General features: G+C 51.1%; 1 protein-coding gene across 1 annotated transcript in view; it reads left to right on the forward strand.

The window, feature by feature from the left end:
* GPR107 (G protein-coupled receptor 107) overlaps positions 1-14,832 on the forward strand; it is a 57,016-nt gene that overhangs the window by 31,083 nt on the left and 11,101 nt on the right. Inside the window, exon 14 of the mRNA XM_040225388.1 lies at positions 1,744-1,787. Within this exon, the coding sequence (XP_040081322.1) occupies positions 1,744-1,787 (44 nt within the window). The remainder of the gene's footprint in view (positions 1-1,743; positions 1,788-14,832) is intronic.

Genomic DNA, 14,832 nt, shown 5'->3' on the forward strand with positions numbered 1-14,832 from the left:
CTCCTTAATTTCATGTATTGTGCCATTCAGTTCTCCCAGGTGCGCAGACTACAGAGTTTTTGGGAGAAAGGTATCACAGTCCAGTCGAGAGTGGTTGGCTGGGCGAGGCCTGCAGCCCAGGCCCACGAGACCCCGGCCCTGCCCCGCAGTGGGTCTGCTCGCGCTGTGCCCTTCCTCTCAGACAGTCCCTCCTTCTGTGCCCCGCAACTCTGCCTGGAACGCTGGTCCACAGCTTCCTTAAGAACGTTCCTGTTCCGCTGTCTGAACTGTACTAATGGTGATTAGTTGCCAGCACTTCCTAGCTGGAAAGACTCCTTGGAGGCCAGCATGTTTTTGGCAAAGTTAGAAATCCCCAGTCAATGAAATACCAAGTTTGCATGAATCCTTGTGCTCACCGCCCCTAGGTCTAGGCTTTAGAGCTTGGCCTGTGACCTTATAGGGTCCGTTCTCTCCAGGTGGCAGGTGAGCTCATTGAGCCTGCATTGTCCTGGTCCTTTTGGGGTGGGGGCATAGTGGTGGGACTGAGATTAGATATTAGGTTTGTGAAAAGTAATTGCAGTTTTGGACCGTGAATTTTAAATCACTGTGTGTGCTCAGTTGCTCAGTCATGTCTGACTGTTTGCGACCCAATGGACTGTAGACTGCCAGACACCTCTGTCATGGGGATTCTCCAAGCAAGCATACTGGAATGGGTTGCCATGCCCTCTTCCAGGGAATCTTCCCAACCAGGGATCGAATCCAGGTCTCCTGCATTGCAGATGGATTCTTTACTGTTTGAGTCGCCAGGGAAGCCCTTAAATCATTATAACTGTGCTCAAGCACAGCTTTATTAATCAAAATAGGAACCGTTACCATCAACACATTTTTGCCAATGAGGAATAAGTTTGTTTATTCTTGTAGCATAAAAATCTATGCTTTGGGATTCAACGAGCTCTTGGAAAGCATTTTCTGCCTCCTGTTGGTTGTGGAAGCGTTTTCCCTGCAAGAAGTTGTCAAGATGCTTGAAGGAATGGTTGTCATTTCCCTAGTCTAAAATAAATATAAAATAAACAGCAAGTAATAAAGCGAGGAATGTGCATTAAAGTGATGTATAACATAACCACATTTATTATTCCAAAATCAAACAGCAAAGTTCAACAATGCAAAACCATAGTTACTTTTGCACCAACCTAACAGAAGATGCAATGGAGAAGGCAATGGCACCCCACTCCAGTACTTTTGCCTGGAAAATCCCATGGACGGAGGAGCCTGGTAGGCTGCAGTCCATGGGGTCACTAAGAGTCGGACACGACTGAGCGACTTCACTTTCACTTTTCACTTTCATGCGTTGGAGAAGGAAATAGCAGCCCACTCTAGTGTTCTTGCCTGGAGAATCCCAGGGACGGGGGAGCCTGGTAGGAGGCCGTCTATGGGGTCGCACAGAGTCGGACACGACTGAAGCGACTTAGCAGCAGCAGAAGATGCAGACTGCTCACGACTGTGTTTTGATCTCTCCCCTCACACCAGGCCCTTGCCAGACTTCTTGCAGCCAGCAGAGGGCGCCTTTAACTCCCAGGCTTGAGAGCCACGCATGCCTGAGGCTTGGTTATCACCATCACCGTGTCTAGGGAGTGCTCTGTAAAGTCGTCCGTTCCAGCCTTTCAGTTTCTGTGGAGAAATTCAAGGCCTCAAGTTACTAGCACTGAAAATGGAGAGGAGTGCAAATTCGTTAGCTAACCTTTTGTTCTGCAAATTTTTTTTTAGGTCAATCAGGCATTTACAAGAAGCATCAGCCACAGATGGAAAAGGCAAGTTCCTTTGTATTCTTTTTATTCTTTTGTTCTTTTGGCCAGCCTTCCCTAAAGCCTTGTGCCTGGGCACTGCAGTGAGGGGGAGGGAAGGGGGGGCCCCCACGATGCTGGCTTCTTGAGGGGAGGGTGGGTGGGCAGGCAGGGGCTTTGTAAGAGCAGCCCGGTTGTTGGGTGATGAGGCAGGTGGGGAGCGTTGCTGAGCCCAGCTGTATAAGGCTTGGGGGTGACTCTGCTTACCAGATGATTCACCGCATTTCCATTCGTGAGTGTGATCCTCACCTTCTCAAAACTGAGTCAGGAGGAGCAAATGTTGTCTTGGAAGGACCAGATAACACCTCCCCATGCGAACAGAAGGTCTTACGGATCTGGGATGGGTATGTGTAAAGCGTCCCTTCCTGCTGACTTAACACACTTTCAAAATAGATGTGTCGGTATTAATTTAAAAAGAGACTGATGCCAGAAAGAACCTCTAAAGCGCTCTGATTTTTAAGTTGTCATGCAGTTAGAACCCTTCTGCATCTTCTTGGTTTTCCGACTTGGCCTCCTAAGTCCGAAAAGAAACTGCAGAGAAAGTGTTGTGTGTCTCTGGGCTTATTTGAATCATGTCCAGGACTGCAGGGTGCCGTGGGCCAAGTGGGGATTTCAGGCCACAGGGGTCAAGGAGCCAGACTCACAAAGGTCCCACCTGCCTCTGGATCCATGAAGTCACACACCCAGTGCTGTACTAATGTTCTTTAAGGCAGATTATTCATTTGTCATTAGATAAAATATGTTGTCGATCTGTTTTCTGATTGTAAAAGTAATGTGGATTCATTTTGGAAAATTTGGTAAATACTAAGTAGGAATCTTCCTTCACACTTGCTGTACAACGAGTATCACATCATTTTCTCTAATTTGAATTAACCTGACTTCAAGCCTTCCCACCAATGTCAGGCACAATCTCGGATTCTTATTGAGAGCACAATACATAGTCTGGGGCCCACAGTAGTTCCTGTTGAGATTCCTGCTATCCAGGTCTTGCTGTGAGTAGCCTGGTGTGTGAGGGTCATGCCAGGCTGGGAGCCTCAGTCAGTGCTCAGATTCCAGGCTCCCAAGGTCCCTCGGCTCCCTGGGGGGCCACAGGCCCACCCCTTGCAGAATGTGCCAGCTCATTTTCTTTCTAGTCTCAGGAAATAGCTCTCTTGTATTTTTTACTCCTTCCTTCAAAGGCCCTGGGTTCCCTTCTCCCTCTGGAATGCCCTCGGTGATAGATTCTTTTCAGTGAGCTGAAGCTGGACTGTGCTCTGCAGAAATCTTTTGCTTTTAGCCTGGCTACCTAGCCTTCCTCTGAGCCGTGGATCTCATAGAACCCTCCTGCCTTCTCGCAATGGATAAAGGAAAGCTACAGAAAACAAACCACAAATGAGAGTCTCAATAAAGCATCTTGTTACAAACAAGAGAATCCAAAGTAGAAAATAAAACCCACCTTCTGGGAATACCTATTGTTTGGGTATTTTCTTGACTTTCTTTTTTTCCTTCTTCTATGCATGTTGTATGTAAAATTAGTTTTGTCGTTATTATTTTTAACGTGTGCATACCGCTGTATTTATTCATGTGTTTTGTTTGTGTTCTGGCCGGGTTTGGTCTCTGTTGCTGCTCGTGGTCTTTCTCCAGTCGCGGGGCGTGGGCTTCTCATTGTGGTGGCTTCTCCTGTTCTAGAGCACGGGCTCTAGGCACATGGGCTCAGTAGCTGTGGCTTGTGGGCCTCGTCGCCCCGAGGCACGTGGGGCTTCCACGGACCAGGGATTGGCTGTGTCCCCTGTGTTCTTACCCACCACGCCACCAAGGAAGTTCCATTTTATTATTTCTGTAACTTAATAGATCTTTCTCTGACTTTAATGTGTTGAGATGTGACATTTTAACTTTTTTTTTTTTTTTAATCTTTTTACACTTGTGGTTCTGGGTTCATTTTTCTGACCATTCGACTGAAAATGTCTAAAAACCCTAAGGGTAATGTCCTCCAGTCGATCAGTTTTATCTGTCCTCTTCTTCCCCTTGGTGAGTTCCTGGTTCTTCCTCAGCGCTACCTTCTCCCGTTCTCTCCGCCGCCCTGACCCTCTGGCGCCTCTCTGCCTTCTCCACCTTCCTTTTAGAGGACGTGAAGGGTGACTGTGGCAGTTAATTGTCTCTGTGACCATTTATTCCATGAGAAGTTGACTGTTGGCTGAGCATCCTGGTGAAGTGTTCTCCCTGGGGTAGATGGTGCCACCAGGAGGGGTCACCCCTGTCCGCCCACGTCCGTAGTGAAGAGAAGCATTGTGGGGCAGGCACGCTTTTGTCATTGTCCAGGGCGCACGAGGCAGTTTCCTATTCCTTCCACCAGGTGACAGCAAGGGGCCTCTTGAGTGGAGGGCCAGTCTGAGAGCCGGAAGTCGTGAGGCTCTCGTCCACCATTCTCAGGGGGACATACCATTAAGAAAGCACCCACTTCCCATCAGCAGATATCTCAAACACTTTGAAAGGGAGACAGAGTAGATGGGAATAGGGGTGTCTCCTTGATCCGAGTTCTTCCATGGAACTGACTTAGGCTGGGGGATGCTCATCTCCAGACGCGTGCTTCACTCTGTACTTTGAAAACTGTGACACTTGCAGAGTCAGGGCAGCCGTGTCCCTGCAATTGATGTCTCCCCTGCAGAGAACTCAGGGCCAGCAGGCTGTGCTGGCAGGCCCTCCTCAGACGTGCTTGCTGAGTGGCTGTGCCCCGCTCTGCCGCCCAGGACAGTGGTGAGGCGGCACGGGAAGGCTCGAATGAGCACACCGCCTGTGGACCCCTGGGTCTGGAATGTGGTGTTGACCCTCTGCTCCTCAGTTCACCCTTCCTGAGATCTCGCCCATCCTTGAGACAGCTGACAGAGTGAAGGCTGTGGACGATAAAATCTCCTACTGGATTTGGAAGCTTTTCGCTGGATGGAGCCTGACACTTTGGTTCTTATTCTTAGGCTCATTATTCCACTGACCAGTTACATGACCTTGACAGTGACTTGGGCTTAAGAACGTCAGCTTCTTAAGAGTGTGCCGTGCAAGCTGACTGATCACAAGCAGGGGAAGCGCTGTTTGTCGTCGTTCTCCCTGCGCCTGGGGTTCCCGGTGCTTTCAGAGAGTGTGGGTTTGGAGTTGTTGACGTCTTCGTCTCTGGATTCCTTCTGACTGAAGCTGAGAGAGTATAAAGGAAAGCAGGAAGGGCAAAGCTGCCCACTGTCCTCAAGTCATGCATTTGTCTCCTCTGTCACTCGCGCTGGCTCCCCTCACGTCCTTTGTCATTTAGAGTCGCTGCTGCGCTGCGTTCTGAGAGGCGGCTTCCCGGAGTCTTCACAGGCACGTCCGACTCTGCTGCCGCTGCGTTTCAAGCCTGCCAGGAATCGCCGTCTCTGCCCTTGAGCCTGCCTTCCTAGTCCCCTTTCTTGCTCCTGTGTCATTACCTCAGAGGATGCCTTGGGGACACATGCCCTGCGTCTAATTGACAGTCTCTGCTCCTGAGCATCTCCCTCCCCACCACCCCCTTGAGTTTCTGAAGAAATTTTCAGAGGAAGCGTTCTGGGGAATATTAGCTTTCATATGAGCTTCAAAAGCCCTGAAACAAATGGTGGTTGGCTGGTTGCTGGGGGAGTGGAGAAGCGGCTTCATTCCAGCCGCTGCCATGTTCCGAAAGTAGCTGTGACCTTGAGAGGTTCGTCAGGGCAACCAGCCTCCAGAGGGTCCTCGGGGTCAGAACTTTCTTCATAATGCGACGTCATCAGCCTTCTTTGCTGTTGATCTTTGCACTGACGGCGCAGAAACAGTGGCGGGTAAGCCAGCTGGCACCTCAGCAGGCTGCTCGGCCGGGGCACCGGACTGCTGTGGCTGCTGCCTTCTCTTCATTCTCGCCTACTCACAGGTAGAGAAGGCTCGCGTCACTGAAGAGAGCCCTTGATGAGTTAGGAGAAACTTCTAATGTCAGTACATCGCAGCCCTTGGACTCATGTCTTTCACTGCTCCGTGTGGAATGGGACATGCCCAGGAAGCACTTGCGCTTCCTTCTGGAGTGTGGTGGTCATCTTGAGGAAGAGCACGTGTGCAGCGGTGTGAGCTATGAGCTCCGCTAGCTGCGTTCTCTCGGGACATTTTTCGGGGCTGTGCTGGGTCTTTGTTACTTGTGCACGGGCTTCTCTAGTTGGGGTGTGAGGTCTTCTTGTGGCAGGGGCTGCTCTTGTGGAGCACGGGCTCTAGGGAGTGCGGGCCTCAGTAGTCGTGGCACACAGGCTTAGTTGCCACACAGCATGTGGCATCTTCCCAGACCCAGGGGTCGAACCCAGGTCGCCTGCGTTGGCAGGTGGATTCTTAACCACGGAAGGCCCAGGACACTGTTTTTATTTGAAGGAATGATGACGGTCAAACTACAGTTACTCAGGCCTGGGCTTTTGACAGACATTTTCTTGAAAATGAATGAAATGTGTATGTCACTTCAAGAAAACAAAAAGTATTTGTTGTCAGTGATCTCATTTTCGCTTGAAAACACAGGTTTTAATTTAGGAAAACGTAGAATCTACCCCTGTAAACTTGACAGCTTCCCAATTTTTAACAGACATCTGATATGAACAGAGGTGATACTTGTAAATATTTCATGATGAATTTTAGTATTTCAGAGATCTCCTTTAACTCAGTGAGAGAATATTTTTCCACCTGATGAATGCATGTTACACAGGTAATATTTTCCACCTGATCAGTGCATGTTACACATGCATGAATAAGAGGTCTGTTCAAAGCTTGAGATGGACCAGCGGATTTTGCTGCGACCCCATGAAAGTTCATCGCTACAGTTCCAGATTCCCCATCTTAGTTCCCCATCTTTAAGAAGCTGCCACTTGTCCAGCTTTAATGCAAAATCAAAGACGACTGTTTGCAGTTCTCTGAGAAGGCCTGCCTCTGATCAGGCCCTATTTTTTTTTTTTTTAATAAACTTCAATCAGAACACTCCCTCACACCAGATTGAAGGCAGAAGCAAATACGAGAATCCAGTTCTGTTCTATTAGGCCAGACGTTAAAGGGATTTACAAAAATGGGAAACAGTTTTACTCTTCTCCTGAAATTTGAGTTTTTTATTTTATGAGGAAAACATTGTTTATATTAATACATAATAGATTTATTTTTGTTAACCTATAAATGAGTTATTAAATATTTTAAAAATTTGTGTCAGTTTCTAATACGGTAGCTACTGGTAGACTTGACCCACATTAACAGAAGCTCTTGAAAGTGGGAAGGGGTCCCAAGACTGAAAGTCTGAGAGCCGTGTCTTAGGGATGAGACTTGTTGAGCCTCTGCTGGTCACGAGGGCCACGAGTGGGAGCGGAAGCTGCCTGGCTCTCTTCTCCTGTGCCTGCTGAGCCCGTTTCAGACTTAGTTGGCCACATTCTTGTGACGAAGATGTCTGTTCATTCTGGACAATTAATGGGGGGGAATGTTTTATTTGGGTTTATTCATATAAACAGGCCAAACAGAAAACCCACTGCCGAGAAAGGAAGAGGAATAACCCTCCACCTGTTTTTGTAGATAAAGTTTTATTGGAACACAGCCATGCCCCCGTGTGCGCCTGTGGTCTGTGGCTGCTTTTGCGCTGTGGTGGCAGGGCTGAGGGGCTGTGGCAGAGACCACCCGGCCCAGAGGGCCTGAAACGCTTGCTCTCCAGCCCGCACAAAAAGACTTTGCCGGCTCCTGGCTGCTGTAGACATTCAAGAGATACCATCTTAGAAACCGCACCTACAGTGTAGCGGTGCTGACTGACCTCACTCTATACTGAGCACTGCGAAAACTGTAAAGCTCACCCTGCTTTTAACTATTTACTGAACTCCAGCTCTGTGTCCAGAGCTGCGTTTCTTGTTGTTTGATTGGAACAATAACTTTTACGTCATCCTCTGCCCTGATATTTTACCTAACCTGTTACTCTAATGGGAATCCATGATTTTCTTTAGGTAACCTGGTGGCGCGCTCTCTGGGTGATGTGACAGATGCATTCATAAAACGCCCACATCTCCTATGGTGTGAGGTGAGGGGGCATGGGTCAAGCCTTTGGAGGGTTCCATCCTGTGCTCAGGGCCGCCTCAACAAAGCACGTGCCAACCCTCTGACTCTGCTGTTTGTCCCATGGCGTCCATGATGCCCTACCCCAGCGTGTGGCACCCAGGGCTGTGTGGCCTTCAGCAAATTTTCAAACAAGTCTGTAACCCTAGGAAGGGTGAAAACTATAGCTAAGTAGACTGTCATTAGAATGAGAGGGAAAAAATATCTAGTTTTTGAGATTGGCTTAATACAGTGATTTTTAATTTCTTTAAACCCCAAAACCTTTCCTGTCTCACATCACCAAAAATTCCTTCTCTGTCGTCATCCTGGTCACAGCTTCTGGGCAACATTTTGAAATAGTCACTTAACCAGGGATACCACCCTGAGTATGTGTAACCTACAGCCGAAAGCAAAGGGGCCTCTCACATCCCTAGGCTGAGAACCCGCTTCATCATGGACACATTGCCAGTTTTTTAGCCTGTGTGTGCTCCATTGCTAAGTGGTGTCTGACTCTTCACGACTCCATGGACTGTAGCCCACCAGGCTCCTCTGTCCATGGGATGCTCCAGGCAAGAATATTGAAGTGGGTTGCTATGCCCTCCTCCAGGGGATCTTCCTGACCCAGGGATCGAACCCATGTCTCTTGGGTCTGCTGCATTGGCAGATGAATTCTTTACCACTGTGCCACCTGGGAAGCCCCTGTTTTTTATTAGGCCTTTGAAACATTGGGGACCTAATTGCCTGAGGGGTCCCTCCCTTGGCCCCCCGGCAGGCCTGCTCAGCCGTCTGGGTTCTTTGTCTGGGGGGTATCAGCACGCATGTGACTCCGGGTCTCGAGGCAGACACAGTTGAAAGCAGCTCTTGTTGACTGCTGCAGTACTCAGGGAGGTCAGGTTCTCTTCTTGCGGAGACGTTGTCGCTGCTGACCAGGCTGTGTCTTCAAGCAGCGGGATGTCTATCCGTCTTCCTCGCCGCAGTGGACTGAATACGTGCCGTGGGCACAGCCTTGGGGTGGGGAGGGTGGGGCCCAGACATGCTGCTCAGCGCAGCTCATCATGGTGGCTGCTAGAGACGGTGTGATGGGGTGAGTGCTGACCACAACAGAGGCAGAGACTGCCCGGCCCTGAGGACCCTTCAGCCCCCTAGCAGGGGGTTCTCTGGTGCAGTTCTAGAGCAGAAGGGAAGAGAGAGGCAGAAGCATGCTTGACTCAGCAAAGCCCTTCGCAGAGTTACGTTCCTCATCAGCCACTCTCTTGGGCCATTCTTGTTTTTTCAGTAGTCATTGAAGGTAAGCTTTTGCTTACAAGAAGATGTGTGTGCAGCTCTTAACTGTGACTTTTGACCACTCCTGGGTCACTGTCATCGCTGTCATCATCCACTGGAGTGGATGTTTTAAGTGGATTTTGGAAACACATTTTGCACCACTTTTTCACATGAGCCTCAACAGAGTGAAGGTCAAAAATTTCATCCTGTTAGTAGTCCTTCTTTTCTTAGCAGACCCTTTCCCACCCTTGTTCCTGATATCTTCTCTGTGAGATAGGTTAGTGGGGTCTCTTAATGAGGCCAGAAGGTGCCCCGTGAGCTAATCGCTCCCCAGAAAGGACGCTTTCGGAGCAGGGTGGTCCCAGGTCAGGAGTGGCCTGCCTCTCTCAGGTCTGTCCCCCGCCCAGAGCAGGCCCGCGCCGGGAGCAGAGGCAGACTGTGGAGCCCGTACTGTTGAGAGTGAGTCAGCCCGAGTCTCCCACTGGCCCAGCTTTGCCATCACACTCATTTCTCTAATTTTTTTGTTTGACTCAGAACTCCTCCATAGCGGCAGAGAGGAAGCAAGGAAAAAGCTGGTAGGTAGGGTGCATGTTTTTAAGCCTCGAGGCTTTCCGTGAAAAGGATTGTTTGGGAAATTTTCCGCCTGTAGGTGACTCTTATGGGCCTTCGCCTCTGTGTGTCCCATAGGTCTATCGGTATTAACCCCTCGGGATGGATCGCTGGCAGCTCCCGGGCATTGATGACATTTCAAGCCACCATCATCTCCCCGGGCTGCTGGGGAATCACAAGGCTGTGAATCGCCTTTCAGCACAAAGTGTGGGGATTAAAAGCTTGGTCCTTGGAGAGAGGGTCTTGGGTTTGAGCGGTACCCTCCTCACTTGGAAGCTGTGTGACCTTGGTAATGTACTAAATAAACCCTATAGGCCTGAATCCTTCACGTATGAGGCATTGGCGGTGATGACCCTGCCCTCATAGAGTCTCTTGTGAGGATCACACAAGATGAAGCTTGAAGGGTACGCGGCCTGGTGCCTGGTTACTGCTCAGCAGATGTGATGACCAGCTTGTTGTTCAGTTGTTCAGTCGTATCTCTTTGCGACCCCGTGACTGTAGCCCACCAGGCCCCTCTGTTTATGGGATTTCCCAGGCAAGAACTGGAGTAGTTTGCCATTTTCTTCTCCAGGGTATCTTCCTGACCCAGGGATCAAACCTGTGTTTTCTGCATTGGCGGGCAGATCCTTGACCATCTGAGCCACCAGAGAAGCCTCGTGACAGCCAGCCCTGTTGTTTTTCTCGTGGTCCCGGTTTCAGGACCATCAGGGAAGACCACCTGGGGAGTAAGGGCACAGTCTGCCATCTTGCCAGCCTGTGTAGTGACCCTGTGGTGTAAAGAGGGGAGGGGAGGTGACGGCCCAGGGAGGGGGCGGCCCTTCCTCTGGATGGCTTACATCTGCTCACATGCTGCTGCGTCAGAGGACTGTCTCGTTAAGCGTGTGAGAGGCCTGGGCTCCTCCCGCCTCGGCAGGCACCTGTTCTCTTCCCATCGGTAAAAACCGTCTGCCAGAACCCAGAGTCACGGCTCTTCTCCTGAGCATGAGTGGGAGGGAGAAGAATCCGCAAGCCGTAGCCTTGTAGGAGCTCCTGAAGCGGCTGGGCTGCTCCCCTTCCTTGCCTCCCATCCTTGTCCTTCCCTGATCCCTGGGAAGCTTTTTAGAACCTTCCAGCCAGGCCCAGTTCCAGAAGAGTCAGGGGCAAGTTGGGCATCTGTCTTGTCAGTAAAGCCCTCCAGGGCATTCTGGTGCTTACCCCAGTTAAGAGCCATTGCCAGGAAGAAGTTGTAACCCACCATGAAGAAATTCTCCCGTGAAGGCGACTGATGCCCAGAGAAGGCAGTGCAGACTGGGCACAGGCCCATGGCGTTCTGATGGTGCAGGGACCGGAGTGCAGGTCCCCTGGCTCCTGTCCGAGGGATTTTTCCTGCCACCACACTCATTCTTTTACCATATTTGCTGCTCCTCGTGGTGGGTCAGAAATAGCCCAGACCTGGGGAGCCTACACTCCCGCGGGAGCCCAGCCCCGCCGTGGTCCTTAACTGCAGGGAAAGCTTTTCTGGAAGGAAAGCCAAGGGAGGCTTGGGATTCCAGGCTGCGACCTGCTCCATCACTGCTCCTTGCATCATGCTGGCGAGGCTGCCCCCTCGGAGCCGGTGCCTCCCCACCCAGCAGGCTGATTCAGCGTGTGCATACAGCCGCCCACTGCCAGGAGAGCCCGGGGCCACCGCTGGTTCCTAGTCACTTATGAGCGCCTGGGCTCCGGCTAGGGGTGGCCGCCGCTGCAGCACAGTCACTAGCGGACTGAAACTGCATCCGCTTGAACAGCGAGTTGGGGGTGCTCACTCTCGGCGCAGCTGAAAATCAGTGCAGCTTCAGCTGGCCCTCCGTCACTGCCATTCCTGCATCCTACACGCCGCAGGTCCTCTAGTCCTGTAATATTTACCTTTGGGGAAAGAAATTCGCATATTTGACCTGAACCGGAACAGGTCAAATCTGTGTTGGTCAGGGATCAACTTAATCCTAATATAATCCTAATGCCTTAACATCAGACGCTCCTCCACTGCTTAAACCTGTGTGCTGTTTGGGTTCCATGTACTGCCTCATCCATCCCCCAACAGCCCCAGTGGTAGGTGGTGGCAGTGGTTTTGTTTTACAGGTGAAGGAACCGAGGCTCAGAGAAGTTAGGCAACTTACCTGAGGTCACACAGCCCATAAAAAACACAGATGGAATTTGAACTCAAGGTGTTCAGATGTGCAGGGCCTGTGCTGTTACCCGCTTATTTCTCACAATAAGTGAGCTTTATTCCTGCCTTCGCAGCCTGGGCTGTGGCAAGAACACCTTATGGGACCCTGGAGCCTGATCCCATAAGCAGCAGTCTCGCAAACAGATGTCTTTCTCGTGACTGGAAGTGATGTCTGTCGTGATGGGTGGGTTTCCAGATCAAACTTGAGCCGTGCGTTGCGATTGCGTCTGTTAGAGTCACCACTGATTGTTCCTAAGGTCCGTTTATTCATCCTAGCACGGGTCCTGGGATGACCTGCCGTCATTGCCCATGCTGACGTTTCCCCATGGGGCCTGGACGTGGGTGTGCAGGCTCACTCAGCGTGTGCTTCCTGGCCTGCCTCTCTTGTGAGTGCCTGATGGGCAGCCCTGCTGGCACGCATCCCAGGGAGGTAGCATTGTGGTGCCTTCCTGTCCTCTACTTTCCTCTCACCCCCATGAGACCCGCAGCGTCCTAAGCCCCCTGCCTCCCCTCGGTCAGCTCTGTCTCTGCCCCTGATTTCCTTCCCTGTGATGGCAGGCGGAGGGCAGGGGTGGCTTCAGACTTCCCCTGAAGAATTCTCCGGTATCCTCAACGTCACCCCTGCTCCTCAACCATGAAGATGAGGTCACCTTGTTCCCCACTCTGCACTGACAGGGACCCAACCACTGCTTAGAGGAACCTCCGAAAATTCAAGGATTGTAACCTCAGTTGGATTCTTATTCTTTCTTTCTTTTTTTTTGAGCCACACCGCATGGCTTGTGGGATCTTAGTTCCTTGGCCAGGGATTGAGCCCACACCATGGCAGTGAAAGAGCAGGCTTAACAACTGGACCATCAGGAAACTCCCTGGGCTCTTATTCTTAATTCTTCCATCCTTTCTTCAAAGAGATTGTTCGAAAATGCTGATGTGATCCAGGCTCTGCCCTGCTTGAGACCCTCGAGGGGCCTCAGCACCCTCAAGGAGGGCCGCCTGTGTCCTGCGTCTGACTCAGTCTTGGGTTTCGTCCTCCACCTGGCAGAGTCCCCAACCTCTCCAGCACCTCCAGACCTGGGTGCTTGTTCCTCACAAGCGTCCTCTTGGCTCGACCTCTGCACTCTCACTCCCTCCTGAGCCCCAGGCAGGCCTCTGCTTGAACGCCACCTCCTTTGGGAATCCTGACCCTCCCTCCCCACCTCCCTGCGCCCCGTCCCCTTGGTCTGCCTCAGGAGCCCTTCATTGGGGGTGGCTATGGCAACCATGCACATCCCGGCACGGCACCTTGAAATCCAGGAATAGAAACACGCCGCTTCTCTCCTATGGGTTCTTGCTGAAGCAAAGGCAGGAGTTTCATTTGCCAGGATCTATTTCACCAAGCAAAATTCAGAAGAGACTTCTAAAGCATTTTCATCATTTAAATGGTCTGATTGTTGGTGCCATTCTTTCTCAATTACTCAAAATGAAGCGGATTAAACGTCCAAATGTAGGAGCGATTTGCTTCTGTGGAAGGGCCCCAGGTCTCAGAGGCCACCTGGATTTGTGGGGCAGAGAGCAGCACGAGCTGGCCGTCTCTTTGACCGCCACCGGCATGAACAGGTTTGCGCGCATGCACAGGAGGATCACTGCTTTATACAAATGTGCAGAGTTTTAAATCTGGTGACACAGAAGTCATCTGTCACTTCTTGGTTTCAACATCTTGGCCTCAGTGAAACGTCTCCTGTCCTGCAGGCGGGCGAAGGGTGCAGTGGCAGGGGGAGCCCCTGACCCCACGCCCCACTGCCGGGGTCTCTGTGGGCCGGGCATGGTGAGGGGGCGGCCCTGATCCAGCGCCTCTCCTTCCCTGAGGATGGAAGCCACTGCCCCTGGGGCAGGCTCCACGGTCACCAGTGCATCCCGGGGCCCGGCCCAGAGTCAGCGTAGATGAAAAAGGACAGAGAACCAGAGAGACTTAATAACAGCAGGACCACCAGAGGGATTGCTTGAAAAGAAAGCTCTGGCTTATCTGCCTCTTTCATTTAGCTCCTTCAGATGCTATATGTGTGTGTGAGTCCATCGCGCTGTAGACACGGGTGTCAGAGCCTCTCAGTTTGGGGCGTTAGAATTGCCCAGGTTTTCTGAACCTCATCAGTCCACTCGGTTTCTCAGAGCAGGTTCTTACGGATACTGTTAGTTGGTGATCACCTTGAAGGTTAATTTAGGATTTCAGGAATCTCTTTGGGAACCTAAGCTCAACTGCCCCCCTACTAATCACGAGCCAGAGGAGGGAGACAGGGGAAGTCAATCCATCACCATCCACAGTTCCATTCCTAAAGGGAACCAGTAATTAAATGCTGTTAAGCAAAATTAATTTGCCTCCTGCCGGAAGGTTGATGATGAATGAAAGGCTCGCTGATCGGAGAGGGAGCCAGGCTACCCTCTGTGGTCATCAATATTTCATGGCCATTGGTGGTGGCAGGAAGTTAGCTGTTCCTGGCTCCCTGACCTTGAGCACTCTTGGAGGTAGGACAAAGCTGGGGAGGTCGTTTTTAAAGGGCTTTGTTATAAGACACAGTGAAAACCTAAGTGAAATTTGCAGTACACACTCATGGGTTAATTGGATTTACACCCTCAGTTAGCTGGAGAGTCCCCTGAGATCATTCCTGGTGGAGTTGCAGCTCTGTAGCCGCAGTGGCAGAGCTGAAATGTTTAATGATGGCTTTGTGGGTTGGAAGAGTTGGGATTTATAGTGTCTGCTAATTTCTGTGGTGTCACTATCCTCCCAGGAAGGCCATTTAAAGCTTCTGAACCCAGGACGGGAAGGAGCGCTGTTTTGCTGGAGCTGGGGGCACCAGCCTGCTGCCCCCATGATTCCCAGATCCTTCCTGGAGATGGGGGGAGACCCTGGCAGGCTTCATGTCCATAACCACAGAGGTGTCC

Source organism: Oryx dammah, unplaced genomic scaffold (genome assembly GCF_014754425.2).
Source record: "Oryx dammah isolate SB20612 unplaced genomic scaffold, SCBI_Odam_1.1 HiC_scaffold_25, whole genome shotgun sequence".
NCBI lineage: Eukaryota > Metazoa > Chordata > Mammalia > Artiodactyla > Bovidae > Oryx > Oryx dammah.